The 26,506-nt window shown below is 39.1% G+C and overlaps 1 protein-coding gene across 1 annotated transcript; it reads right to left on the minus strand.

Annotated features, from left to right (window-relative positions):
• Window positions 1-1,138: 1,138 nt before the first annotated feature.
• LOC145494053 (beta-hexosaminidase-like) lies at window positions 1,139-17,755 on the minus strand. Its single transcript, XM_081473519.1, has 8 exons — window positions 16,158-17,755; window positions 8,324-9,019; window positions 7,163-7,602; window positions 5,459-6,205; window positions 4,655-4,892; window positions 4,189-4,441; window positions 3,382-3,513; window positions 1,139-2,877 (listed from the first exon to the last, which is right to left on the minus strand). The coding sequence occupies exons 1-8, from the start codon at window positions 16,312-16,314 to the stop codon at window positions 2,736-2,738; spliced, it is 2,805 nt and encodes a 934-aa protein (XP_081329645.1). The 5' UTR covers window positions 16,315-17,755; the 3' UTR covers window positions 1,139-2,735.
• Between the last annotated feature and the right edge of the window lie 8,751 nt (window positions 17,756-26,506).

Consider the following 26,506-nt stretch of genomic DNA (forward strand, 5'->3'; position numbering starts at 1 on the left):
AATTTCTTAGGCGGTATTGAAACTTTAAAAGACAAATGGTTTATATTAGGGTTTTTTTGGAGTCATATAGTACAGAATAGATATTAGTCAAAAACATTTTTTACGACTCCAAAGTTCTTTTTGCCCAGAAATTGAGAAACTCTGATCTTTAAGCTCGATTTCAGGGAGGAAAAGTGTTGGAATCAAACAAAAAAAATTATTATCCATGTTTTACGAAGGTACCAAAACTGTAAAAATCTCTTAGGCAATATTGAAACTTTAAAAGACAAATAGTTTTTTATAGGGTTTTTTTTTAATCATATAGTAGGGACTATCCAAAAGAAATTATTCAAAAGCAGTGCTTTATATTTTTAGAGTATTTTGAGAATGGTTAAGAAATAAAATAATGACTTTGGTTTTTCTGAAAAATGTATAGTAGCATAACGTAAGTAGCTAAAGAGTTTTTCGCGTGATAAGAAAGTAATTACGGTGAAATTCTATTTGCAGAAAGCTAACCGCATAACTAAATGGTCTATCATGCAATACAATAATTATTTTCCTTCTGTTCAAACAACAACCTGAAGCAAAAAAGTTGAAAAGGTTAGCAATTTTGTTCCCCTTTCCTTCTCCTATTAAAGATGACTTTCTAGCAGCCTTACTTACCCGAGGTTGGGTAAAGTGAGGCTTTCACATTAATAAGGGAACTGCAGATTCTCCAAACTTGTTCTTAGGTGAAAAGATACAACACAAACAGTTCGTGCGTGTTGCGTACGCACTGTGTAGAATTCAAAGCTCACTGAAACCGGGGGTAATTTCACAATCCTCTCCGCTACTTTTGTCTTGGGTTGTAGTCCAAACATAGATAAGACAACGAAACAAATTTTAACAGACAGCATTCTTTACATTCACGTATAAACACAACCTTCACCCTCATGCCGGCACGGAAAATAAATAAATATATATAACTTAAATCTGGTTTCTCTAGGGCGTGGATCATTAATTAATCTTACCCCCCCCCCCCCCCACACACACTCCTCTCCTCCCCCCAAGTCTTTCGAGCCGATACCTTTTCCTTGGCGCCCAAGCTAAGCTTCCCGCCATCTTGGATTTTGTCGACACCAGAAAATATACAGAACACTAAACAAACACACAGAAAATCTCAAATGGAACACCATATCTCTTTCATATAATTTTCACGTATATCAACAATAGTTCTTATCGTGTAAACTTCTATTTTTTCTGACGTGTTTGAAAAAAAGAAAAGCTTATGTCAGCAATGTGTGTTTCACGGTTATTTCTCAATTGTCATATTAAAAGACTACTTTCGTCAAATAAGCTACACTAGAATACATTCCAGTATTTATCTCTCTATTTGGAGGCCTATATATAATTGTGATGTTTATTATTAATAAAATGTAAGTAAAAATAGTATCAAAGAACGCTTGTGTAATTAAAAAGATGAATCTTCTGTTTTGTATGAAAGCTTGAGGAGTACTAAGTGACGAACGACACAAATGTATTCCTTGCAACTGCACATGATGTGAAAATTATTATATGAATAGATTCATAAGCTATTCTTCTACAAGGCGCCTTGGACTTTAACTGGAGGCCACAGACTGGCAACGGAAGTAACTACATCTTTGAATAACACAACATCTTTAAAGCACAGTTATTTTGTCCAGGTACAAAATTACCTTTAAATTGAAAGAAACCTGAAAATAGTAATAAACTAAGATGGAAAAACACCAAAGAGATAATAATAAACCATAAAAGAGCAAGGATGCTTTAAGGATGGAGAAGACTGAAATGTATTTTAAATGACAAAATGGAAAAAATTGGGCTAGACTTTTCAAGATGCGCAAACTGTGATGTAACTCCTTTAAGTGTCCGTAAATGGGATCAAGTGTCAAAAGCTATTACACCTCTCAGGATCAAAAACTATTTTCATCTGAAAAAGTCTGTCCTACAAAATTTACTGTCAATTGCGACATTTGAAAGTTCTCAACTGGTACTTCCAGTTGGAATGGTTAACTGTGTTGTGCTATGCAAGTGAATATATAAAAGATCATATATTTGAACTGCGGAGAAAGATATGAAGACATGATTGATCATCGCAGTTATACACACAATTTAGGCAGTTGTGAAATTAAAGCCTGAAAAAATTCAGGCCTGAACAGGATTTGAACCCATGACCTCTGCGATACCAGTACAGTGCTCTACCAACTGAGTTGTCACGCCAACAGGGAGCTGATCACATAGCGAGTTCGTTATATACCCGTAGATGGTGAAGAATGCAAGTGAATATATGAAACATCATATATTTGAACCGTGGAGAAAGATATGAAGACATGATTGATCATCACAGTTATACACACAATTAAAGCAGTTGTGATTCAGGCCTGAATTTTTTTCAGGCTTTACAACTGCTTAAGTTGTGTGTATAACTGCGACGATCAATCATGTCTTCACATGTTATGCTATGTATAATTTGTAATTATATTTTTCTCTAAGACTGAATATTCGACCCGATTAGCTCGGGTGCTAAATCACTTCCTGAGGATGAACAAATGTCGTATTTTTTGGATGGTAAGATATACCTACCTATATTATACATGTACCCATACTTCTGTATATCTATCTATACTATCGCTCATGCCTGTGTTTTTGCTGATAAGCTTTATGATAACATCATTTTTTTTGTAACCTTCATCACTGTAAGTTCTACTGAAAGGGGCCTGGGCACCAGGTAGCATCTACTATATCAATAACAAGACAGCTGCAGCTGCGACGACAAGATTGATACACTTTGACGTCACATGTTGAGACAAGCTTCCAGTGGGTGGCTTAGATGGACCTTCGACGTCGATGGGCCTGCTGTGACGAAGACCATCCGCTGACCTGCAAGTTTGATACAAAAACGGGGAAGGTTAGAAGATGGACATGGATTGACCACATGCTGCGAATGGACAACAGTTCCCTGCCACGAGTTGCACTAACATGGGCACCGGAACGAAAACGCAAGAGAGGAGGACCAAGAGAAACATGGCGTAGGGCAGTGGAGAAAGAGCGAATGGCAATGGGTTACTGCTCTTGGGTGGTGACAGGGGCAAAGTGTTTAAAATTTCTGGCCCCACTCTCCATATGGAGAAGCGGAACTGACGACGACGGCAGTGGGGCCGGTGACGGCAGCAGCAGTGGCAATGACAACGACCACGCCGCCGCCGCTGAACAGAATTAGGGTTAGAAATTAATTCAAATGTGGAATCAAACTTATTACTTTCAATAAGATAAAGAGCTTGCACTTTCCTTGTCTGTTTTAATTATTCAGTTTGGGATGCCTGTGGATTCGGAAGCTGAGACTACAACAACAGTTAAAATGAAAACAACATTGAATTTTCTGACCTGGTTCGCAGCATAATTTTCCCTTCCAAATCCGACACATCCTCAACATTTTTCCATGTTTTAAGATCAGTAGAATACTGGAACTTAAGTCCTGGGAACACATTAGCGATCTTAAGCACACCTTCATCAATACTGCAGAGAAATGAAAATGTATCAGTGAGATTGACCATGGAAAGGCTTCACAAACATCAATCAACCTAACCAAGTAAAGAATAAATAAATTAATTAATTAATTAATTAATTAATAACAATATTTGGAAAGGAAGCCACGCCAGCCTTTGCTAGTTTTCATGCATCCCCTTCCTGGTAGAATTGGAATTTACAGATGCTGGGTTTTGCGGATGGAAGAAAACAGGGGTACATGGAGAAAAACCCTCGGAGCAAGGCGAGAACCAACAACAAACTCAACCTACATACGACACCGGGCCGGAATCGAACCCAGACCACATTGGTGGGAGGCGAGTGCTCTCACTACTCGGCCAACCCTGCTACCCAACGGGAAATAAGTTCGTATTTTGTAAAAGATAATCAACTTATTGTGTCTTCTCCCTTGTAAGCTAGAGTCAGGATTTCTGGTTCAAGACGCAATGGCAGGCTCCCGACTGAGTTGCTCTATCAAAATTCACCACACTGTTGGGGGTTTCTCTACATTTTCTAGAGTGTTCTTCTCGAGGTAATTTAGTCTTATATCAAAAAGTATTGCCTGCATGAAATGATTAGAACTTGTTTCTCATATCGTTTTCTTGAATTTGTCTACCAAAACGTAGAGAGAAGTTTGGAAGTTATCACTAGATGGGATTATCTCACCGCGCTCCAGGTGGTGCCATGTGATACGCTACGCCCATTTCGTCGAGTCGCCCCAGTTCTCTGTAGCCCAGTGTGTTCGCAAACTTCACCCAGTCGTCCTTCCTCTTGGCGTCTCTCTCTTTCTTATTAGTGATGTCTTCCCATGATGCTCTATGCCATGCGCGTTCAGCCATTGCTATCATGCGAGGAAAGATCATGGCGCTCATTTGGTCAGCGGTGCGTACTGTTTCTGACCATAGGTGACCTTGCATTCCTAACGAAGCAAGATAGGAAATATAGAGATCAACCTGAAGTCTCGCTAAGTTTGCAAATCGGAGGAGCGGGCGCCTAATGGTTCACAGTCAGTCTGCGGTCTGGTCTGGCTAAGGGTCATGGTATACTTCGCACTGGTATGTGTTAATTGGAGGCACTAAATTTACCAAATTTAGCCTAAACGTTTCAATCGTCATTCAAGCCCATCTCTTACCTACAATATTCTCCTTCTTCGTCAAGTTAGCGCACATTCCGGGATCAGAACACAGTTCTTCCCTGGTCAGTGGTTCACCACTTTGTTTGGTCTCAACATTGGCAAACAAATCATCTGGCATGAAACCAAACACTTTTTGAGTGTCAGTAAACCTTGTGGCCCAGTAGAAACCACGCTCCTCTGGGTCAGGCTCGTACGGGTGGTCGAAATACAAGTGAGTGGCCTGGGACATAATCACCTTCAAAAATAAACATTGTTGCTTTGCGGTGAAAAGTCAGTACAGAAGTTAAGCACGGGATTAACAAGAATTTTGCTTTCAGTTTTATAACTTTTCGGTGAAGTTTTTTGTTTATATCAGTGTTTATCCCTCAGTTTTGAGTTTGAATAATCTGAAGCTATACAAAACATAAGCAGTGAAAAAATTTTTCATACCAAAAAAAATATAGTCCGGTTAACTTTTAATCCTGGGTTAGCGTTAACACCCTTACGAACAACCAGGACAACGTCCAGATGATTTTGATTAACCGATGGCAACCGGAAGTCGCAATCCAGGTTTCACAGTCAACACGCATGCTGAGGCACTAGTGGTCAGTTTTCAATGAACAAAAAAAATGTAACCTTGTTTTACGTCTTATATTTTAAAAGTGTACCTATGGACTGGACGTTTAAATTTTTTTTCAATTATTTTTCTATGACCTTTTCCCTTTTGACAATCCCTGCATCGCTCGGGTAGCCAATCACGGTGCCAGATTTAGTGGCCCTCTGCCCCCAATTTTAATCCCGAAAGTCCTCATAAACGCTTACCTCGAATCCAGCATTGGCTAGTTCGTATGCTCGCTTTCCGCTCCCCCATTCCCAGATGTTGTTCCACGCGTACCCATACACCCGCGTGTTCCTCAGCAGCTCGCGGTCATAGGGGACATCTTGAAAACTCATGAGGCCATCTTCCCATCCTGCCAATTCAAGGCTGTGATTTGCGGTGATGTTGGAAACCCGCCGAACAAAGTAATCTTTCAACTCATCCACGACTTTGCCATTCGAAGTGTTAAGTTCCAGCTCCTGCGCGAGATCTTTGCAAGCAGTAGAATTGGTCCAAGCACCATGCGCAACCTCGTCTCCGCCAAAATGGTAAATGGTCAGCGGTTGTATGTCTTTGTGAATGCCCACGATGGCCTCGACCAGGTGCTCAACAAAGGTGTATGTGGACTCTATGCAAGGGTTAATGGCGTTATCTGTATAATATTGCACCGGTAAAGACTGGGACGTATCACTGGCTTCTGATAAGAGGTATTTCTCGGCCCCAGCGTTATCCCCCTGGGCTGATAATTTGTCATATCGTGCCAACATCGCTTTGATTGCGGCATTTCCGTGTCCTGGCATGTCAAATTCAGGAATAACCTGAATATGACGCGCTTTGGCGTATTCAAGTATAGCTTTGTAGTCCTGGACCGAGTAGTGGCCTGAACCCGAGGTGGACGTCTCGGGGCCTGAGCCGAGTTGTGACAGAATACACTTCTTGTGTTGCAAGTCAAAGCAACGTTTGCTTCCCACCTACGATATCAACAACAACAACAAGCATTAAAAAATTCTTATATATTTGTTAGTTTCGACAGAAACAATGGACATTATGTTTTAAATCTTCATAATATTTAAGGCAGAATGACACGAGCTCTAGATCATACAGCTGGCAGTCTTCCTCTCAAAAGAGCAAAAATTCTCTCGACTCTCTTAAAGATTTGTGCAAGTTTTTATTTTCAATAATCTGAGATCCAGATTAACAGGGCATAAGGGTAGGTGTTAAAAAGAGAGCTAGGGTTTAACTTCTGTCAGGTCTAACGAGGTAATTCTCCTCTTGTCTGAGTTTCACGCTGTTAGTTTAGGACAATGGCAAGTCCGGCAAAAGTTCAAAATGAGAGCACGACTCCAAAAGAAGGGAAATGTTGACATCACTGAAAACCTTAACATATTCAGATATGTCCAAACACGCATGCAGTGCAGAAAATGGCAGATTTGACAAGATTTGAGATGCTGTGGCAATTTGTCAGACATGGCAAATTTGACAAAACTTCGCCAAGACTGTGGACAAAATTATACGAGTAAATAGAGATTTTGATGTTAAAATGCAATATCTTCATCTCAGTACTCTAGCTGCGTTTCGAGTGCAAAAGAACATACTAAGTCACAATTTTAGATTCCGTTTACACTGACCAAAAGGTCCCGTCATAGGACCACTTAAAAAAGACAAATGAACGTCACTGAGTGCTGGTAATCTTGGTAATGATTCGTGTAACCTAATTTGCACAAACTTTGCACAGTATAACATATCAGTGTAACATGCAGGTGAAGTGTTTTTGGAGGGTAACCTTGGCATAAAACCCGAGAGGTAGCTGGTGATGACTGGCATTCCATTCATGCGAAGAAGCAAAAACTCCCGTGTGCTTCACCCTACGGGAACTAAAGTTAACCCTGATAGGTCACAAGGCAAAGAATTCACCTTTTACTTTTTACCTCAGTAAGTTCCGGTAATCCGGGGATTTCAAGCCTCCAGCCTTCGTCATCAGTGAGGTGGAAATGAAATTTGTTGAGCTTGTACATTGCCATTGCGTCTAATAACTTAAACACGTGCTCCTTCGTTTTAAAGTTCCGGGCAACATCGAGGTGCATTCCCCGGTAAGAGTACCTCGGTGCATCTTTAATTGACACTTTAGGGACCCTCCCTTTAGAGTTCCTCAATGCCAGAAGGGTTTGTATGCCATAGAATACCCCTGCGGGGCCCTTTCCAGTAATCGTGATGAGCTCCTTGGAAGGGTCAACCACCAGACCGTACCATTCATCTGTACCGGCAAATTGCTGACCTCCCTTTGCAAGCACATCAACATCACCTTTAATGAGTTTGATTGCTTTAGTGTCTTTGGGTGAAGACGAAGATACTTTGAGCTTGAGTTTGTCTGTCACAAAAACAAAACAAACGACAGTAATCACAAGATACTGGGATATTCAGAATCCATGTCACGCAGCAGTTATCTAGATAGTCATGAATTGTTACTCTTGGTTGACTTGGAGATTCGTTGCATGACGAACCAATCTGCCACTACGAAGAAGCTACAAAGATGTAAACTAACTCACGCAATTGAAGAAAATACAGTGGAATCCCGCTTTACGGTCACCTCGTTAATACAGTCCCACTTTATTTTCTCTTGCCAAACGGTCGTACATTTTCTTATAAAAAAATCCTGTTAATACGGCCAACCGCCACATTCTAAAATCCCAACCTGTATAATCCTTTATAATTACACCCCGCTTATACAGCCACTCAAACCAGTTATGCTAATTTTTGTAATTCTTAATATCGTATGTACTGATTGAAGTTTCTTTTTTAAAACATTATATCACATTCCGCATTCTTACTTGATTAAGAACAGTTGTTTAGAAGTGCAGTTGTGATACGTTCATAAATACTTCACTCAATTTAGACCAATCATGAAATTTGACCCTCGTTAGTGACCGTATTAACGGGGAGCCCCTGTAGTGTTGATGAAGCTCCTTGTTTGTGAAATCGCTCAAAGTTACCTCACATCTTTGCCTGTGCCAGCTGTGACCTTTAAGGTGGTCATGCAATCCACCTTCCCCAACAGGATGATTGTGTGACGCAAATATACCAGAACATACCTTTCAGTGGAGCAGCTTCGTTTTCTAATCCTGCCTGAATATACACTGTCCACTCTGACGTAATAGTCACACCACTGTTTTTATCAATATTCATTTCCACTGGGGTAGGGATGACATCATTCGGCGCAATCTCTAAATCTGAAATGAAGTCCGCGCTGTATCGTTTTGCTGGTGTGTATGGGTCGTACACGTCGTTTTCAGAACGTTTCCATTTTGCTTTGGTATCAAACTTGCCAACAAAACTCAACTCTTCGTCATCTGTGTTTTTTATTACCCGTGGGGTACTTCCCTCGGTGGAGAGATACCATCTGGGCATGACATCCGTCCGGGCAACGGACCAATGGTCTGCCTTGAACTTGAACGTGAAAGAATCGCCTGCAGCTATTTCTTTGAAATCACTCGTTGTCTCGAACTTGTGAATGCATCCGTTGATGTGGGTGAATTTGATCCCGTAATTCCCCGGGATAACGTACCCAGTGGGGTTGTGTTTCAAGTGTTCTGGTTCAACAAGCCTGATGTTACAGAAGTACACAGCCCAATTTCCGTGTCGTATGGGGAGACTTCCCTTGTTAGTGAGAGTAATCTGTGCCAAGAAAGTAGGGATGGATCCGTTTGGAATCGGAAGAAGGTTGCTGAGGACATCGTAGTGCACCTCCATGTTTGATGCCAAGTAGTTGATGTCATCTTGGGTAGAACCTAGAAAACAGTTACAACAAAGATTGCACCAAGTATAACAATGATACAAAGACATATTGGATGAGTTACAAAAGCCTTCAACCCCGCCCCCATCCCCCCCGGATAGAGTCGCGTCAGAACCGGACGACAGCACAAAACAGGAGACTTGAAGAGGTAGGGAGTGGGTGCTTGGCTCGCTTGGCTCGCATCCTTCGCAGTCCCCGCCTTCAGCCCGACGTGCTTTCGCGCACTCTTTTCCCTTCGCGTGCGTCGCAAAATAGAGAGGATGTGAACAGTCTACCCCCCGGGAGGGAGGGAAGGGGGTGCCCAACTAAGGTTTATACAAAGATCCTCTGCCACAACAACTCAGGAACTTTACCACCTTCAATAGTTCGTTTGGAATTCCTCGTTTCGGTGACATTTGTCGCGTGACAAAAGATGCAAATGAAGAAGATAATTATCTTATTAAATACTTAAGCGTAGACAAAATACCTTGGTGCTCAGGAAAATAAACATTCAACATATCTAATGGCACTTTTCGAGAATTTTGAAGAGAGTTACACCGACATCAAAGGACGTGATGAACTAAACTTAATTCGATCTATCACTGATCGCGAGTTTTGACGAAAGGTTAACCCATTGACGCCTGAATGAAATTGCCCGCGACCCACCCCTAATTCCCTGGCGTTTTTTGGAATATTTCTGAGCGAGCGAAAGCACAAAAATAAACCATATGCGCAGTAACCACAGACACAAGATCAGGTTTCAAGACATCGTCTATTTAAAGTTGAATAACTGAAGGGTCAAAATATTAAAAAATATTAGCAAAAGAACTCAACCTAATGTGTAAAACTGATGAGAAAACAAGAAATTATATTATTTCTTTACCGCGCGACAAAATGTCCCACAGAAGCTGAGAAAATTGACTTTGCGAAAATGAGTTAATTATTGACTTCGGAAGACAAAAACGAACCAAATACACCAGAATTGAATTTCTTGTATTATAACGGCTAACATTTGAGAAAACAACAAAAAATAAAAGCGAAGAACTCGTGTAAAAATCAATCTGAAAACAAGAAATCAAGTAATTTCTTCGCCGCGCGACGAAAATATTACGGCGCTGCGAAAGAAAGATGAAAGTCGTAAATCAAAAACACGACAAAAACAAGCGAATTATTTTGAGATCAGTCGTATTTCAACTGTGTTAAATCAGTGGCCATTTAGTTCTTTTCTCAGCGGTTCTGTAGTAGCTGAAAAAGACTCCAAAAAATATTTGAACGAAGCGAATAAACTAAATAAAGAAAGCGCCTGGAGGTCGCCGTAAATTAAATATGCAGAAATCCAGCGTGCAAGTTACTGTTCACTTTTAAAACCTAAAATTCCCAAATACAGGGAACCAAATGAAAGAAATGCGAAAGGAAGTTCAATAACAATAAATTTTTATTCACGCTGAGACGAAGAAACCTATTTAAAAGTAAAAAATTGTTCAAAATCTCGCAGACGTGCGTCGCTGCATGACCGCATGTTCAAATTATTCTTCACGCTAACGCGAAAGCTTGAGTTTCTGCCGACCGCTTTTGCAGTCATTTTAACGCCCGTGGCTTTACCAATCGTTCCAAAAGTTGAAATCAACTTCGAAGTAATAATGTACATTACCATTTTTGTTTCTGAAGTCCGAAAAGCCGCTTTAAACCTGCGATCTGTCGTCGAAACTTACTTGAAAGCGCTCCGATCTTCATGTTTTCTCGGCGGTTTTAGGAAGAAAAACTTCTTCACCAGAAAGTTTTGAGGACTCTGTACTCCTTGATCCTCCATTCTGAGGCCACCTGAACATTGATTTGTATTTTTCTTTTCTATTTTAAAGCCCAAAACAGTAATTTATCCGTCTTAGGAATGAAAACAAGACCTTGGAAGTTTTTTAGATTTGGCCCGCAACGCGCCATGATTACCTGCATTTTTCGAGCGCGCGATTTTAAGAAGAAAAACCGTCTTTCTAGGACCCCTAAAGTCCTCTGAAAATATGCTCAGAAAGTCCATTTTGATTGGTTTATTTGTCCTCAAGAACAATAGAACAATAGGAGAACCAAAAAGTCTTCAGGGAGGGTAGGAAAGGCAATTGTCTCCATGTGCTTTTTTCGGGCGGTTACGGGCGGCACAGGGAAATGGAGGAGTTTTTCGCACGGGCGGTTACGGGCGGCACAGGCGTCAATGGGTTAAACAATTCCAAAAGATTTATCGTGTGAAATCAAGAGTGCGGTTTTGATACAAGAAAGAGTTGTCGTAAACAGTAACAGAGAATTAACAAAAGAAATTGCTGTTTATTAATTGACGACAGAGAAATTGCAAAAAGCTTATACATCCCTCTATTCAGAGAATGTCCTTCATACATTAACATAATGTAATATATTCTTATTCATGGTCTCTTTTTACATTATCGATACATTACCTCTGTTTAATTAAGGTTAGTTCAAACCTTCGTGTGTGTCCTCCAGAAAAAAATTCGTACGCGTGCTGTTTTGAAGGAAACCCCCACAAGCTATATATCAATAGAAAGGTTATAAAATGTAGAATTCGATAAAATTATATTCTTTTTTGCCAACTGCTTTCCTAAGGCAGCAAAAGCAGTTAACACCAAAACCACCGACTGAAATTCCGGCGAATTAATCGGGTATCAAATGCGACCATTGATGCAAAATAACTGGGCAGTGTTGATCACAAAGCATCAATCTCTCAAAGTGTGTCAGCATTTTCTTTCATTTCTTTTGGTTATCCTTTTATAGATCTGTCAAGTTCCACCATCGAAAAATTCGCGTAATGTGCTGCGTTAGAGACTGCCACGAGGAAAGTATTTGAAATAAAAGAATTCGCCGATACGTTGTTGTTTCGGATCTATCAGTGAGTGTTCTGGCCAAATTTCATGGAAAACCGTCGATTCTACATACCCTATTAATTCATTTAAAGAGGAAGGATTCTCTAGAAAAACGGGTGCAAGTTTTCGCCTTATAAAGATTTCTAAACTTGTCACGCCTTCTCAGAGGTCAACTCAAAATGCCGCTAGCCAATGAAATAACAGAACCCCTTGCAAAATAATAAGCAAAATCATTTTTTTGTTAATCTGGATGAATGATGACACTGGCATTTTGCCAGCTGAATTTGGAATGCTTTCTTCCTAATCTGGCTCAACAAATCTATGTAACACAAGTCATAATAAGTAATGTATGTTAATTTATGGTAGTCACACCTTTCCTTCATTCCTTCCTCTCTCCCTGCCTCACTCACAGCACCCCCCCCCCCATCCCGTCCCCCCACACCCCTACCCCTTAACAGCTGAACCCACTAGAATGGTCCACTGGGCACAATTAACTGCAGTAGCAAGGTTTCTATAACAGTTAAAGGCATGGATGCATCCATTTGGTGTGACAGGTCTGGACTGAAGGCTCAATTTCCATCACTTCCTCCAGTGTAGCCTGCAGGTAGCGTCACAGGTAGCGTCTTCAATGCAGACTACCTCAAGTCCAATCTACATTTCTTTCCTAAACAGCAGCTGGCAATCAAGCCATAGAGGCCTAGAATGAATGTGTAGTTCCAGAAAATATCCATACCCACCCCAAGGAAGGTTAACAGAAATTCCAAGTGGGAGGGGGGTTTCAAAAGCCCAATATAAAAAAGAGGGTCTCAAAAGCCCAATATAAAGGAAAGTATGGCACTAAAATGGAATTTCCAGAGGGATGGGGGTTCAAGCTAAAAAACCTTCCTTGGGAGGGGTATGGATATTTTCTAGAACAACACAATGCCTTGCTCAAGCTCAATAGTAAATGATATATAGATTTAGCCAAGCGCAAAAGCGGAGTTGCTGGGTCGGGTGGTTCAAATCTTGATTAAGCTAACCCAGGATAAGCAGCAATTTGATCTGAGTTTTGAAACTTTGCAGTGAGTTTTTCTGTTGTTTGGCCTTCTGTTTTGAATTTGAATAATACCAAAATACACAAAACAAAAGCAGTGAAAGACATTTGTATACAAGAAAAATTTATACTTAAGTGAACTTTTGATCCTGGGTTAGCTTTCACCAGCTTCCAAACAACTGTTTACAACAAATTAACCTGACATGAGCCGCAATCCAACCGAAAACTAGCACTTCGTCAGTGGTCGACTTTAAAAAACATGTGACCCCGATGAACTCTAAACTTGAGCCTGCAATATGGTCACATGATTTTGGTCAGTGGATACCTTGTTTTGACAGGTGTCAATTGACCATAAAATGGACTTCCAATATCAAAGAATTACACTATAAACCAAGGCTGCATGTCTCTGTCAACCTAATAGCTGGAGTATGGACAATCTTGCAAGACTCCGCAGTCATCATCGTCGTCATCATCGTCATGTGTACGTGCCCACAAGCAATACCGCTAGCCATGATAACCATGAGAAAATCAATGCATGAGTTTCCTTTACTTTCCTATATCCCTTCCGGCCACCAGAGCTCCGCTATAATCATACTATTCAGTAGCAACAAAAGTTCTGGAAGGAGGAGGTTAAGGGATCTGAACATCTGAACTTTCTACTTTCCACACCCTTTATTCCCTGCTGCATTGTGAAAACCCAATTTATTATAATTATAATTTTAAAACTTATTTTACCAGTAACATGAACATTTTAATTCCATGCACTTAATATTGCAAATGGCAGCTGAAGAAAACTAAAACCTTCTAGGACAAGTGGTCATTCATTCAGGACAGGGGGTCTTAACAGGAGTGGTATTTTAAAATCCCTTGATCTCTCCAAAGAGTCAAAATTACAAACTTGGTGAACTTGGTTAGCTCTGCTGAACTGGATCAAATTAACTCTAGGCTAAACTAAGAAAATCAATTCACAATTATAATTTCTCAACCCAAAACTGAAATAAATTTGGTACGCTACATGGGTACTTGCTGAAAGACGAGAGCACTATAGAGGGGGTTTTATAAAATAAGAATCGTGGGAGGTACAGTAGCCTCATGGATAGCGCACATGACTCTGGATCAACCAGTGACAGGTTTAAGCCCTTGAGCCAACTTACTATCCCAGAGTGGCTAGCCTAAAACATCGATATCTGGGAGATAATTTGCCCAATTTTTGACTCTTCCTAAATCCCCAAAATAGGAATATGCCAATTCAACATTTCCAAAAATTTTGCCAGAAATATATCCAAATTGAGAGTAAAAATAGGTGCTTTAAGCACCCTCCTTCATATCCGTGAGATTTGGCGAGTAGCTCAATTCACGAGGAGCAGTGGCCTTATGGTTAGTGTGCTCATCTCTGGATTAAACAGTCTGGGTTTGAGACCTGGCCGGGGTCATTGTGTTGTGTTCTTGGGCAAGACACTACTCTCACTGAGTGCCTCTCTGCAAGCAGGTCTATAAATCAGGCTACTGACAATTTTAATGCTGGGGGTAGCTCTGCAATGGACTAGCAGGTGGAGTAGAAATACTCCTTGTTGCTAAGAGCTATAGTACATTAGAAACTGGAATTACCGGTAAGAACCAACCTGGCTTATTTGGAGACTTAACCTATTAAATAAGAATAGGTGCACTTATTGAAGAATGGGTACGGCTACCCCAGGATTGAGGGTTAGAATAAAGGGCTGCTGAATCGAATTGTGGGACGGTGAAAAGTACAACCCAAACTTTGGACCATCCTGCCACATAACCTCCATTATTATACCACGGTTGGCAAAAGGAGCGGGCTCCCAGCAAAATTCACCTTTTACTTCATTATCTCAGCTCACTACTCCAGAGAGGCCAATCTGCAAAAATTAAAGTCTGGGAGATCACCAGATTTTTGCCTCTTCGGTAACCCACTGAAAATAGGATTATGAAAATTATCTTTCCAAATCAACAAAAATAAGACTTATTTTTAGTGTGAAATTATATACTTTAAGAACCTTCCTTCTTGTCTGGGGAGATTTGGTGACCAGACAGGACTGACAAGTAGATTTGTTCTACAACAGGAAAACTTAGATGATCAGATCTATCCTTCTGTCATTCTTTAGCAAAGAAGGTAAAAATCAGCTGTTGCTCAAACAATAGGTAACGTTAAGTCTGCACACAAGCCAAGTGGCTCGTCAGGCCAGAGCTTATCCCCATTTCAGTAGCATGAATGGACTAGGAGTATTTCTACCCCTCCTTGGATGGGATGCTGGTCCATCACAGGGTTATCCCCAGCAGTAAATTTACCGGTACCCATTTACACACCTGGGTGGAGAAAGGCTCTGTGAGAGTAAAGTGTCTTGCCCAAGAGCACAACAGATTGTCCCTGGCCAGGGCTCCAACCTGGACCACTCACTCCGGAGTCGAGCACACTAACCATGAGGCCACTGCACCTCCCATGCTCAAACAATAAAACCAGTGAAACAACCGTGTTTAAATTCAGACTTTCTTTTGGTCCAAATGAACCTTAAGTCAGTCATTGTAAGGAAGTTGCAACCACTAAATGTCACGATTATTTTTGTCAATTACAAGTTGCAATCATGCCAAGCAAGACAATCTTGTTACCAAGACTACACATCGCAATTACCTGTCTACAACGGAGGCCCCATTGAGGTGCTTATTTTTGGCCTAAATATCCCGTAGATATCCCAATAATTCTAATTTCAAACATAATCGATTTTCTGACTTAATATCCCGAAATATCTGTTCTATAAATATCTTGTATCGCATTATTTTTTTCCCTGAGATATCCTGTATCCTCTAAATTTTTTACCTAACCCGTTTATCAATAGCAGTCGCATTACTGAATTTGCCGATGTTTAATACGTTATGGAATTTGGTACTCTTCATTGCAAACACCCAGAACTACATGTACTGTTTTTGCGATGCGTGACATTTCGTCACAAAACAACGCCGAAATATTCAAGTGCGATAAGCCGTTTCAAAAACAATTTTGGATAATCTTGAAATGGAAACTGCGTGAAAGATCTTTTTCACTGGTGATTATTGTGCCAATTTAACACGAGCGATAGGTTTTTTCAAGCCGTTCCCGCCAACTACGGGAGAAAATAGCAAGATGCCGAAAGCAAATGCTATATCAATAAAATAAATAATTACTTAAAGAAATGTAGGTACCGATTTAATATTAGATACCGATTTCGGTTAATGTAAGCTTAAATTTATTTTCGCCAAACCTTTTCCAAGCTTAAGCATGCGTCTAACTCTCGATGAGAGCAGAAAGAGAGCAGAAACCAGCAACAGCCCCAGAGACCATCTTCGAATCTTTCGCGGGATACACTGAAGAAAGCGTCTGGCCTTGAGTTTCATTAGTGATACAAGATAGTACGCCATCTCGGAGATATCCACTGCCGGTGAGTGGTGAAATCAATCTCATCCATTTCTTTAGTGACACGAAAATAGGGTAAAGTAGCGGACAGGACCGACTTTACTTACGGACACGTTTGCAGTGAATAAAGAGCCTGGGGTCCTTTGTGTGAATGTTCATCCGGGGACTGTATGTCAGTCATCTCCCGCCAGGGGATATTGGGCCCAGACTGATATTTAGCTGTGTCCTAAATGATTATCATGGATACCAGTCTTCTACTATCCATGATAATTATGTAAGAGCGCAGAACCCAGGCCTGACAGCTTCACCGCTATACTCGGGGCTTATATTAGGAATAATATCTTTGTTAGGAAATAGAGGGGCTTATAACCGGGGGACTTTGATGTGGGACTTTACGGTATTGGAAATTCCTCTTGATGTAAAACTTTCGCCCAAAAATATCGCGTTGCCCGAAAATATCGCATGTAGCGTTGCACTTTCGTCCTAGGTGGCAGACATGTCTAACACCTTTTGACCAATTGTACGTGTTGTTGTTTCTTCCAATGAAAATACGTTGTGGTCGTGTCCTCTGAGATTATTTTACTAGGGGACGGGACGGTGTTTGCCAGTTGAAAGCTCGAAACCTATCGATTGTGACTTATATCGTGAGGGTGTTTTGCCGGATCTTTCTGCATGTTCCGAAACACATTTACAGCTGCCTTTGAAGCTTAATATTGTTGATAAGAAGCTTTGTGAAGTGTAGTGTAGTGTATTGTATTATGTTGTTTGTAGAAATGGAGTGAGCAATTTATATGGCTCAAGTCTACGAAGCCATTTCGACATGTTCATCAGCAATCTAAGTTTTGCTGATCGTGTTGCTTTCAAGCGGCACGAACTAAGCTGGCACTAGTTTGTATAGTCCACAGTGTTGTGTTTTGCATTTTGCAATTATGATCTGCCTCCGTCACGGGCATAAAGAAACGCTGTCGTGCAGACAGAGCAAATTTTCACTCACCTTGTATCGCCAAATGCCACCAAATATACAGCTTAGTTGGATAAAAATGCTATAGAGCAAAGCAAAAACAGTAGTTTCGAAATAAAGTGCAGGATTGCAAGGATTGAAATTGGTTACAGTACAAGAAATTTGAGTTTAGGTCAGGATGTCAAGAAATCGAGTTTACCATTCTTGTGACAGTTTGAACTTTCGAGCCTTTATTTTGTCTGGTATTTCTTTGCTTCTATCAGTATTGGGAATGATTTCTACCGATTTTAAAGTAAGCTTAAAGTAATCTCCTGGGCACAATCATAAAAACAAATGTACAATACATTTCCCTGAATGTTTCCTACCAGGCACAGTCTCTAAAAATAAATTAAAATAGGTCACCATGCTTGCAAAAGAGATATGATGTACCAGTCTTACCCTATTTTGCCAGGTCTTTTAAATAGTACTATTCATTTATTTTATCACTCCGCATTACATTTTGCGGTGACTGGAAGGTACAGTTTTTTGATGAACTTTGATAGGCATACATAAATTTTTGAGCATAAGGAACAACATAATAAACAACTCATGCAAAAGAATCGAAAATAATCCAAATAACATACAATCCATGAGTAATGATTTTGTTTTTGATGCTATTGAATAAGTGTAAAATTCTGCGCTTGAAGCGTTCGCAACATAGTGCTAAGGAATCACCAGTTAAGGTCAGGGTTGTTTGTCCTTCTGTTCTTCTTTTCCTCTGTTGTTGACTTGCTACCTTCAAGCTGTTTGTTACGAAGCAGTGTTTTGTAGACACGCAGTGTGTATAGTCATCATGTGAGGCTGCTTCAAGAAGTGCTTGCCTAAGTTTCCTTTTCTATGCGGCTGGTCCAATTAGTACATATTATAGTTTACCACTGAATTTTCTCCGATTCTTATTGGTTTAAATTGATCATGTGACGCGATAGTGTTGATCCGTGGAGAGACACTGTCAGCCCTTAGTATCACCCAACTAGTGGACTAATGCAAATCCTGCATTTTGATTGGCTACGCTAGTAGAGGACTATTAGTAATAGTCCTCGAGTAGCGAAATTGGTACAATCGAGCATGACGCTTTCTTTCGTTTTATTCCCAAATAAATTTTTCTTCAACTTGCATTTGCTAACTTTATCACTGCCTTTTCCGTCCGACTAGTTGTGTGATACTAAAAAAATTAGAGCCTTCGCCCTCAAGGGCCGCGGGTCAATAGCCCATTCGGCTTCGCCTCATGGGCTGTTGACCCGTAGCCCTTGCGGGCTACGGGTCTAATTGTTAAATAGTGCCTGTCCGAGGAAATACCCGGATGGATAGTACTCGTCCGTGTAAATGTTTCTGTAAAGAAGCGGGCTTACAGAAAGTAAACAACTGAAATATATTAAGTGGGTTTTTGTCTGTTTTCTTTTTCAAATTTTACATTTGGCTTCAACGACCTTCCATGGCTTTCATCTAAAAAAGTTGAAAATAATTCAATATGAATTTTGAACTGGCGCGCAGAAGAAAATTTAGTGGTGAACGATAAAGACAATAGAGTGTTTATGTCTCGGAACTATCGGTCTGATAGTTGTCCCTTGGAAATTTGATGTTCTTAAAACTAGCATATTTGCCCTTGAAGCTTTGCTTCTCGGGCAAATATTTGTTTTAAGAACATCAAATTTCCATGGGGCAACTATCAACCGATATTTCCTCGACAGAAACACTCTATTGCCAATACCTTGTCATGTCTTCATTAGGTGGCATTGCCATTATCTCTTTGTGCCAGCTCTTGTGTGAGGAACATTGCCATTCTTGTTATCTTCTGGAGAATTTATTCATGTTTTTGGATACTTGGGGTTTTTTTTGTTCTTTTAATGTAAAAACAACTAAAGAAGGAGAAAACAGTTTGTTTATCTACTTGTATTTTTATTCTCAAGGATGTCTTTTAACTCTTGGTAAATATGATGTAGTTCTCACCAGCTAAACTTTGCCACTAGAGATTCACTCTGTTCTGTTTTGGTTTCATTGTCAGTTGAAATAGACTTTAAAAACCTAGGTCTTGATGAGATAGTCATACTCTTGCAGTTGTTTCTGATTGAATTTTGTTTTCTTTTAAATTTCCCTGTACTGAGGAACAGCTTTTAATCTACAAGGCTGTACATGTATGTTATTTTGAAGCAGTCAGTGTAACTTAAAATATAATTGCATTTGTGTGATTTTGTGTTTAACAATAATGCTTTGAATTTCTGTTTTTGCAGTAATGGATGATCATCATGGGTTGGATGAGGGAAAACATGCACAAACAGAAGAAAGTCGTAGTGGAGAAGGAACTAGGGATGGTGAGCATCAGCCCTTACCATGATATGTATCAGTTGCCATGCATTGATAACTTTTTTAGAGTTGTGTCTTGCCAAAATAATTCATTTTTTTGTTACCTGTACGTAATTGGGTCTTAACTGTAATGGCAGCACTCTCTCAAGAATTTTAGGGCTTATGTCCTCATATTATGCTTCAATATCTGGTTAGCTTATGAGTTTTTTCTTGTACACTAAGTACTCCAGCAATACTAAGAAGAACATTGCAAACCAAATGTGTTAGAGGAAGCCAACTCTTATGTATTAGAGAAAGCCAACTATTATGTGTTAGAGAAGGCCAACTATTTTTCAAAACACATCTTCTTCGCACGTGGATGAATTAGCCAGTTTCTAGTTTTTAATTCCTGTTCATCCCTGCTATGAAGGCTTAAAATTTAGCACAGGGAGTGTTTAGTAGATGGAGTTTCAAAATCTTAAGGAAGAAGTGATTGTACAGTACCACATTAATGCACAGCTTATTATCCTTGTGTATCCATTAAACTAGTCAACAACCCAATTTCCCCACTAGAACAAAATAATTTTGTTTTTAAAATTGATATAAAATAAAAGTCTCTACTTACCGGTAGTTTGGGAGGTTCTGTGGTATATTATAGGTTAAGGTATAGATGTATGGCAGTGATACAAGCAATTTTTGCTGCATGTTACACAGAAGATATTTGCATATCATATGTAGTTACTCAAGCATTTGTCGCAGTGCACATATTTTTTCTATTCTTTGTTGTGACTCTTATTTAAAACCCCAAAAGCTGTGAACAAGACGGCTTGTAGGAAGTTGAGCTTTCTGTGTTAGCAAATGACAACCTTAACTTAAATGACAAAACTGGTAAACCATACATGTACAATTGCCCCTACTGTATTCTACATGTATACTTACAGCGTACAAAGCACTCACTTTCTTTCCTGCAGTGGTTTGGGGCACAACAAACATAAATGAATTAAGAGAGGTTGAGGAGTCGAGGAGGCAGAGTAAAGAAAACTTTTGGATGCCACAAAGCTCTTAGAATGAGCTTGATGGCTATTAATGCAATGTTCGACACTAACTTTCTTGCTAATTTGCCCTTTGGGCAACTAGTTCTCTTTTGGTTGGTTCCCCGTGTGTCTTTTTAGTTGCCTACCTAGTAGACTTTTGTTGCCCATTAGCACTCGCGAGAAAATTTCAACTTGCAGAAATGCTCAACTTTTTTATAAACTTGCCTTCTTGTTTTGGTGTTGCAACAGTGATTCATTGGGTGATTAATCAGTCATAGAGCACATCCCTCACAAGATTTTAAACATCCATGAACTGTGCCCACACATTTTGATGAGACTCCACTTTTCTAACAAATAGACCCAGTGAAGCACTTTTACTGGTCAAATATGATGAACCAACTGTCATGAATAAAAACATAATTCATGCCCAGAAGCACATCATTATCATTAATATTATTGTTATTATTTTTGTTGTCATCGTTGTTGTTTTTATTACTATTTTTATTTATTATTATTGTTATTATTAATAACTGTCTTTTTAACTATATATTAAGGAATGGCAAAAAGATGGCTCAGCCTGTACCTGTAGTACCTATTTTGTATTTGTAATCATAGATTAATAAAACTGCTTCTCTTCCTCACCAGAGATCAGTCGGGGAGTAGCTTACAATCCTGACAACAGTGCCCCATTTCTTTTTGAGTCACAACAGTAAAACTTATAGCCAAAATATTGCCATACTGAACAATTTGTGTGGAAAGACTTTGACACAAAAGTTATTTCCAAATACTGTTGCAAAATGCATCTTTGAAAATTCAATGAGGTTATCAAGCATTTTATCGTATTTTAAGAACTAGGGATTAATGCTTTTTATGGTTCACACGATCACTAATTGACTAGCCACTTTTATTTAGCAAGCTTTGGGGCAAGCTTCTCACAAAATTTGGGTTCATGGCTTGTTTTGGAAATGAGAGTCAATTGTAGAAACTTTCAGTGAATGTTAGAGTTGAGTTTACATGTCTTTGACCTTTAAGTTAATACTTCTGAACTTCTGCTCAAATGATTTCCCCGAAACTTGGGCATGGTTTGTATTAAGTCAAAATAAGCTGGTTCCAGAAATTGAGTAAAAGTATGCCAGCAAAATTTTTTTTACTGGTAGTGTTGTTGTCCAAAAAATGGAGTCCAGTCAAACACCAGTAAGAATAAAAATATTATCCCCAGTAAATGGAATTAAGTAACATTATCACCGAGTGAAAGACAAAATATTTCCCAAAATTTGTTAGCCAACACTTCAATGCCCCAAAAATTATGTTGCAAACTTTGACATGGGGTAGTGTGCCCACAATAACTGCAGAACCACCTTAAGTAATGATGAAATGGAATCAATAGAATAACCATGATAAGAATGGTGTTATCCTTTTGATACAATGTTAATAACAAACAGTGGGGCTTGACTTTTCAAAATTACAGAAAAACTCAAATTGCATCTAGAGCCACCAGATCACAGTTTTCAAGCAACATACATTTAAATAACAAGGAATTGCTAGCCAAATTAACTTCAACTAAAAATAACAGACACTTTTTAAAAATAAAGTGGTTTGCTATTAAACAGTTAAAAAACAGTTCCTTTATATTGCTATATGCAGAAACATAAAAAATGAAAAGGGTTTGTCAAACACAACTCGATACACCACCACCACCCACATAAATTATGATACTCTCCCATGTAGATGTGGAAGGAAAACACCTTGTTTTCACTCTAAGAGGAATTGGAGTTTGCAAGCCCTGACAGCAAGCCCTGACAGTTGTTCAGATTGGTTTCTTTGGAGTTAATGACAATAAATTGATTAACACCAAATTAATTGAGAGAGCACTCAACAACCAAACTGATGGCATTTTGTTGGGTTCTTCATTAGGCCGTTGTTGTTTTTTTTTATCATGACAGAACTCAAAAATGATATTGTTCGTAAAGTGCTTGACAGTGGCCTTATAAATGAGTAGTTTTATGGACGTTATTTTGAAGATATGCTGTTGATGGACAAACCAAATAAATCTGACATGTTTTACGGTCAACAAATTTGAAGATGGCTTGATCAATTTCCTGGACATTTCTCTGAAAAGAACATCCATTGCCATTTATAGGAATCACACAAACACTGGACAGAATGTCTTGTTTTCTAGTCAAGTACGTTGACTTAGCAAAATTACTTGGGTTAGGCCTTGTTGCACCAGGCTTCTCGTATATGTGAAATAGACTCTCTCATTCAGAAACAAAGAACAATGATTAAAACTTTCTGTTAGGGAATGGCTTTCCTAAATCTGTGGCTTCTAATCTTGTGAGGTGTTTCAGACACAGTAGCTCGGAACCTAGAACATCTTATCCCAATAACAACAAGACTATGAGTTTTAAGGATTTTAAATTCTAATGTGGGGTTTGGAACTGGCACTAGTTTTGCTAGGCTAATGATATAATTTTGAAAGCAGATGGGAGCTCCTCTGGGGGCCTGCCCAGGAATCCCCATCAGTGTCCCAGACCAAAAATGGCATGTGCTTTTAATTATTACTTCATCTCATGCAGGAAGGAAGTGATGTCTGAACAGTTTTCATTGAAGTGCCTTGAAACCAGAACCAGAGTATTAACAATATTACAAACAACAAAACAAAGAAAGTACAGGATATAAAACAGAGCACAGTGATGCAAACCCAAATGCAAGATAATTTTGAAACCAAATTGAAAATTGCTATGCAGAGTGAGACGGGTAACTGCAATCACAACTGGTGATTTGCTATTTGCGTGAAAAATTAGCAGACATTAAGTCGAAGGAAGTGAGTTTATAGAGAAGTCCATTTGCATCATATTAATCAAAAACTGGTTTTCTTATTTAGGTATAGAAATACAGTATGTTGATAAGTAGTTTCTTAGAAATCGATTTTGAAATAAAAACTAGCGCTAAAAAGTCACGACGTTTCGACCTCTACGAGGTCATTTTCAAGTGAGTAAATTTTCTACATTAGCATATAGCCATAAATATGTTAAAAACAACTTATGATAGATAAAAATGTGGCGAACGCTAAAATGTGATAAAATATGTGAAAAAGTGTTAAAAATAAAATAATCTTAGCAAGAATTGCTCTAAACAAATAATTTGGCGCGAATTGAATCCCACTGTTTGTTTAGCATTGGTTTCAGTTCTTTGATTAAAAAACATTTCAAAAATAAGGCAGCCAAGTTTGTTCTGAAACTTTCTTAAGATTCGAAAACTCTGTACGATGTCTTCTGGCGCCATATTGTGCTGCTCTCTGAGGTGGTTTCCGATTGCCAATCCTTTGTGTTCTTCATTTCGTTGGTGTAGGTGTCAGCACGTGTAACCGACATAGCCTGCATCACACAGGCCACACTGAAATGAATACACCACGCATTGTTGACTCACAAGAGGCTGCTTGTCTTCCCTGACCTTAATTTCATCCTTGATCTTTCTACTTGTGTAAACTGGGTTAATATCTGCGTTGATCTTCTGACTGAGGTCAGCCAGCTGTTTACGTACTACGTTTGCAGATTTCTGGTCCTTGTAGGGCAACACGATTCTGACTGGGGCTTCTCTTTTATCAGCCACTCGAGTATGTGAATCCTCGGACACTTTTGATTCAATAAATCTGCGAATGATTGACTGCACAAGGTCGTCAGGATAGCACAGTCGGGAAAAGATCTCTTTAAGGCGTTCACATTCCTCGTGAAAAAACTTCCACTTTCAAAATACAGTATGAATATTTATAATTTGAATTATAATAATATTACTGTTGTACTTTAGATTATAATTCCAATGCTCTTTTTAAAAACTGATTTAAGTTTCATTAGGTAGTTTGGTGCTTTGGGCCCAAAACAGCAGCCTGAAAACGGTCCTTGTAAGTTGACAAGCCCTTGAATAGCCAGGAAGTTTCAAGAAATGGGCCCTGAAGAGGCAAAGGCCGACTTCAGACACAACTTAAAGCGAGTTTCAATTAGTCCAGCAAATTTATTTCACTTTCCGTAGGAGGAAGGTAAATTCCTAAAGATAAACATGAAACGAATTACTACAAATAACTAACTGAAGACGGCAGAAAACTAAGAGGAAAATACAAACAGACGATAAACTAAACGGCTCCCAAAATGCTGGTAACGGGGTTCAGGGAACCAAGAAGATACAAGTGTACCGGACGATAAACTAGCACTAAATTAACATGAAAGGATAACACAAATATATACGCAACGAAATTTACATACGACGCGAGAAAAAAAAGCATGCAGAGTGTGAAAAAATGCATTAACATACGGAACAAAAAAGGACACAAAGAAAACACGAAATAGCCGTAACAGGCCCCTTCACAGAAAGTTTCAGTTTTCCACAATATTGTTGTGTCTATTGATGAAGTAAATCCCTCTCCATATTTTTAATAGCCTGGCCAAACCATACCTGGAGGCATTAGATGATATGATCGATGAGGAGGAGGGGGAGTTAGAAGAAGACAAAGAAGAAGAAGAAGGACAAGAGGATCAAGAAAAACAAGCGGAAGGGCAAGAAGAACAAGACAATGATGATGAACACGTCTACAGAAAGTTAATAGAGGATGAGTTTAGTGACAGTGATAAAATCAGTATTTATTTCGAGGATTTTTTAAATTTTTATCAGGATTTCTTTAACAGATGTATTAATAAGTAATAATTAAGTAAATAGAGGATGAGTCTGAAATTGTTTTGATTGTTCTACATTTACAACAGCTTATTCAAATTAGCCCAAGCTCAAAGGCTGAAGAAAATATGTCATTACTTTTTTTTTTTACTAAATGAACCACAAATCACTGTGTTGCCTGTGACTAGTTTGTTGGATCTAGATTTAAGGGACAAAAGAGTGACAGAACTTTTCATCTTTGTAATAAGAACCCAGTCACAGTCGTGCCTGACTAACTGTGTCCACCTTCCTTGGTTTAAATAAGCTAATCAAAATGCATGAATGGTGAAAATATCAAGCATCATGTAACCTGTTGATCAGTCGACAACTCCACCTCTCACATTTCTTTTCATAATTTGAATTTGCCAGATTTGAATGGAAGCCATAGGAAAGTTGTTGAAAACATGTGAAAAAATGATGAAAAAAAATTAGTTTGGTGGCCTTTGTTAGAAGTGCACCACTCTAAATGCAATGATAAGTATTATATTAGTATGTCCAAAAGGCATTTATCTGTCAAAAATAGAATTTCTCAAACTAATTCTAACTTTGGTTATTTTGCCTTTGTAACAATACAAATCTCAAGATTATAGTGGTTTTACAACACAGGCTAAAAACATGCCCTAAAATACAATTTTCGAAAATGTTTGGATAAAGCAACGGTTTGTATCATACGTGAGCACTGCAGATAATTCAAGCGAATTAATTCAAGGTCACAAGTCAGATTGTTTTGGTTCGCCCGTGTGTAGAAAGATCTACAAGATTCCAGTTGATAGTGATAATGGTAATTATACCTGCTCATGAAAACACCAGTTGTATAAATTCCAGTCTAGCCATAAATAAATAAAAAAAGATTTGTAATCTTCTCTGTCATAACTGAATTATGTTATTGAACTAGTATGAGGTCCGTGTTGGTAAAACATTGGTCGAGTTCTTCGCCTTGCAATGTTATGGCGAGATCCATAGACTTATTAAAAAAAAGAAATACCCGTATCAGTATCCGACGTAAGTTTCATTCCATGTTCAATGCTAAATTCCTGAGGGGTGTGCCTACAAACGAGGACTAACAACAGAGCTATAAATCAATGAACATAATAAATCCCTCTAAGATTCTCTAACCGAAACAAGTGATAGGTTGAGGTATCACTGAATTCCTAATTGTCAACCTTCTGCTTTCATTTT

The sequence above is a fragment of the Orbicella franksi genome, chromosome 8 (assembly GCF_964199315.1).
Source record: "Orbicella franksi chromosome 8, jaOrbFran1.1, whole genome shotgun sequence".
Classification (NCBI taxonomy): Eukaryota; Metazoa; Cnidaria; class Anthozoa; order Scleractinia; family Merulinidae; genus Orbicella; species Orbicella franksi.

Coding starts and splice junctions, on each gene's coding strand:
- LOC145494053 (XM_081473519.1), bottom strand. CDS start 16,314: ATGGCGTACTATCTTGTATCACTAATGAAACTCAAGGCCAGACGCTTT. Junction 7,603..8,323: donor CGAAGCTGCTCCACTGAAAG/GTATGTTCTGGT, acceptor TTTTTGTGACAG/ACAAACTCAAGCTCAAAGTA. Junction 3,514..4,188: donor ATGGCACCACCTGGAGCGCG/GTGAGATAATCC, acceptor ATTTCTCTGCAG/TATTGATGAAGGTGTGCTTA.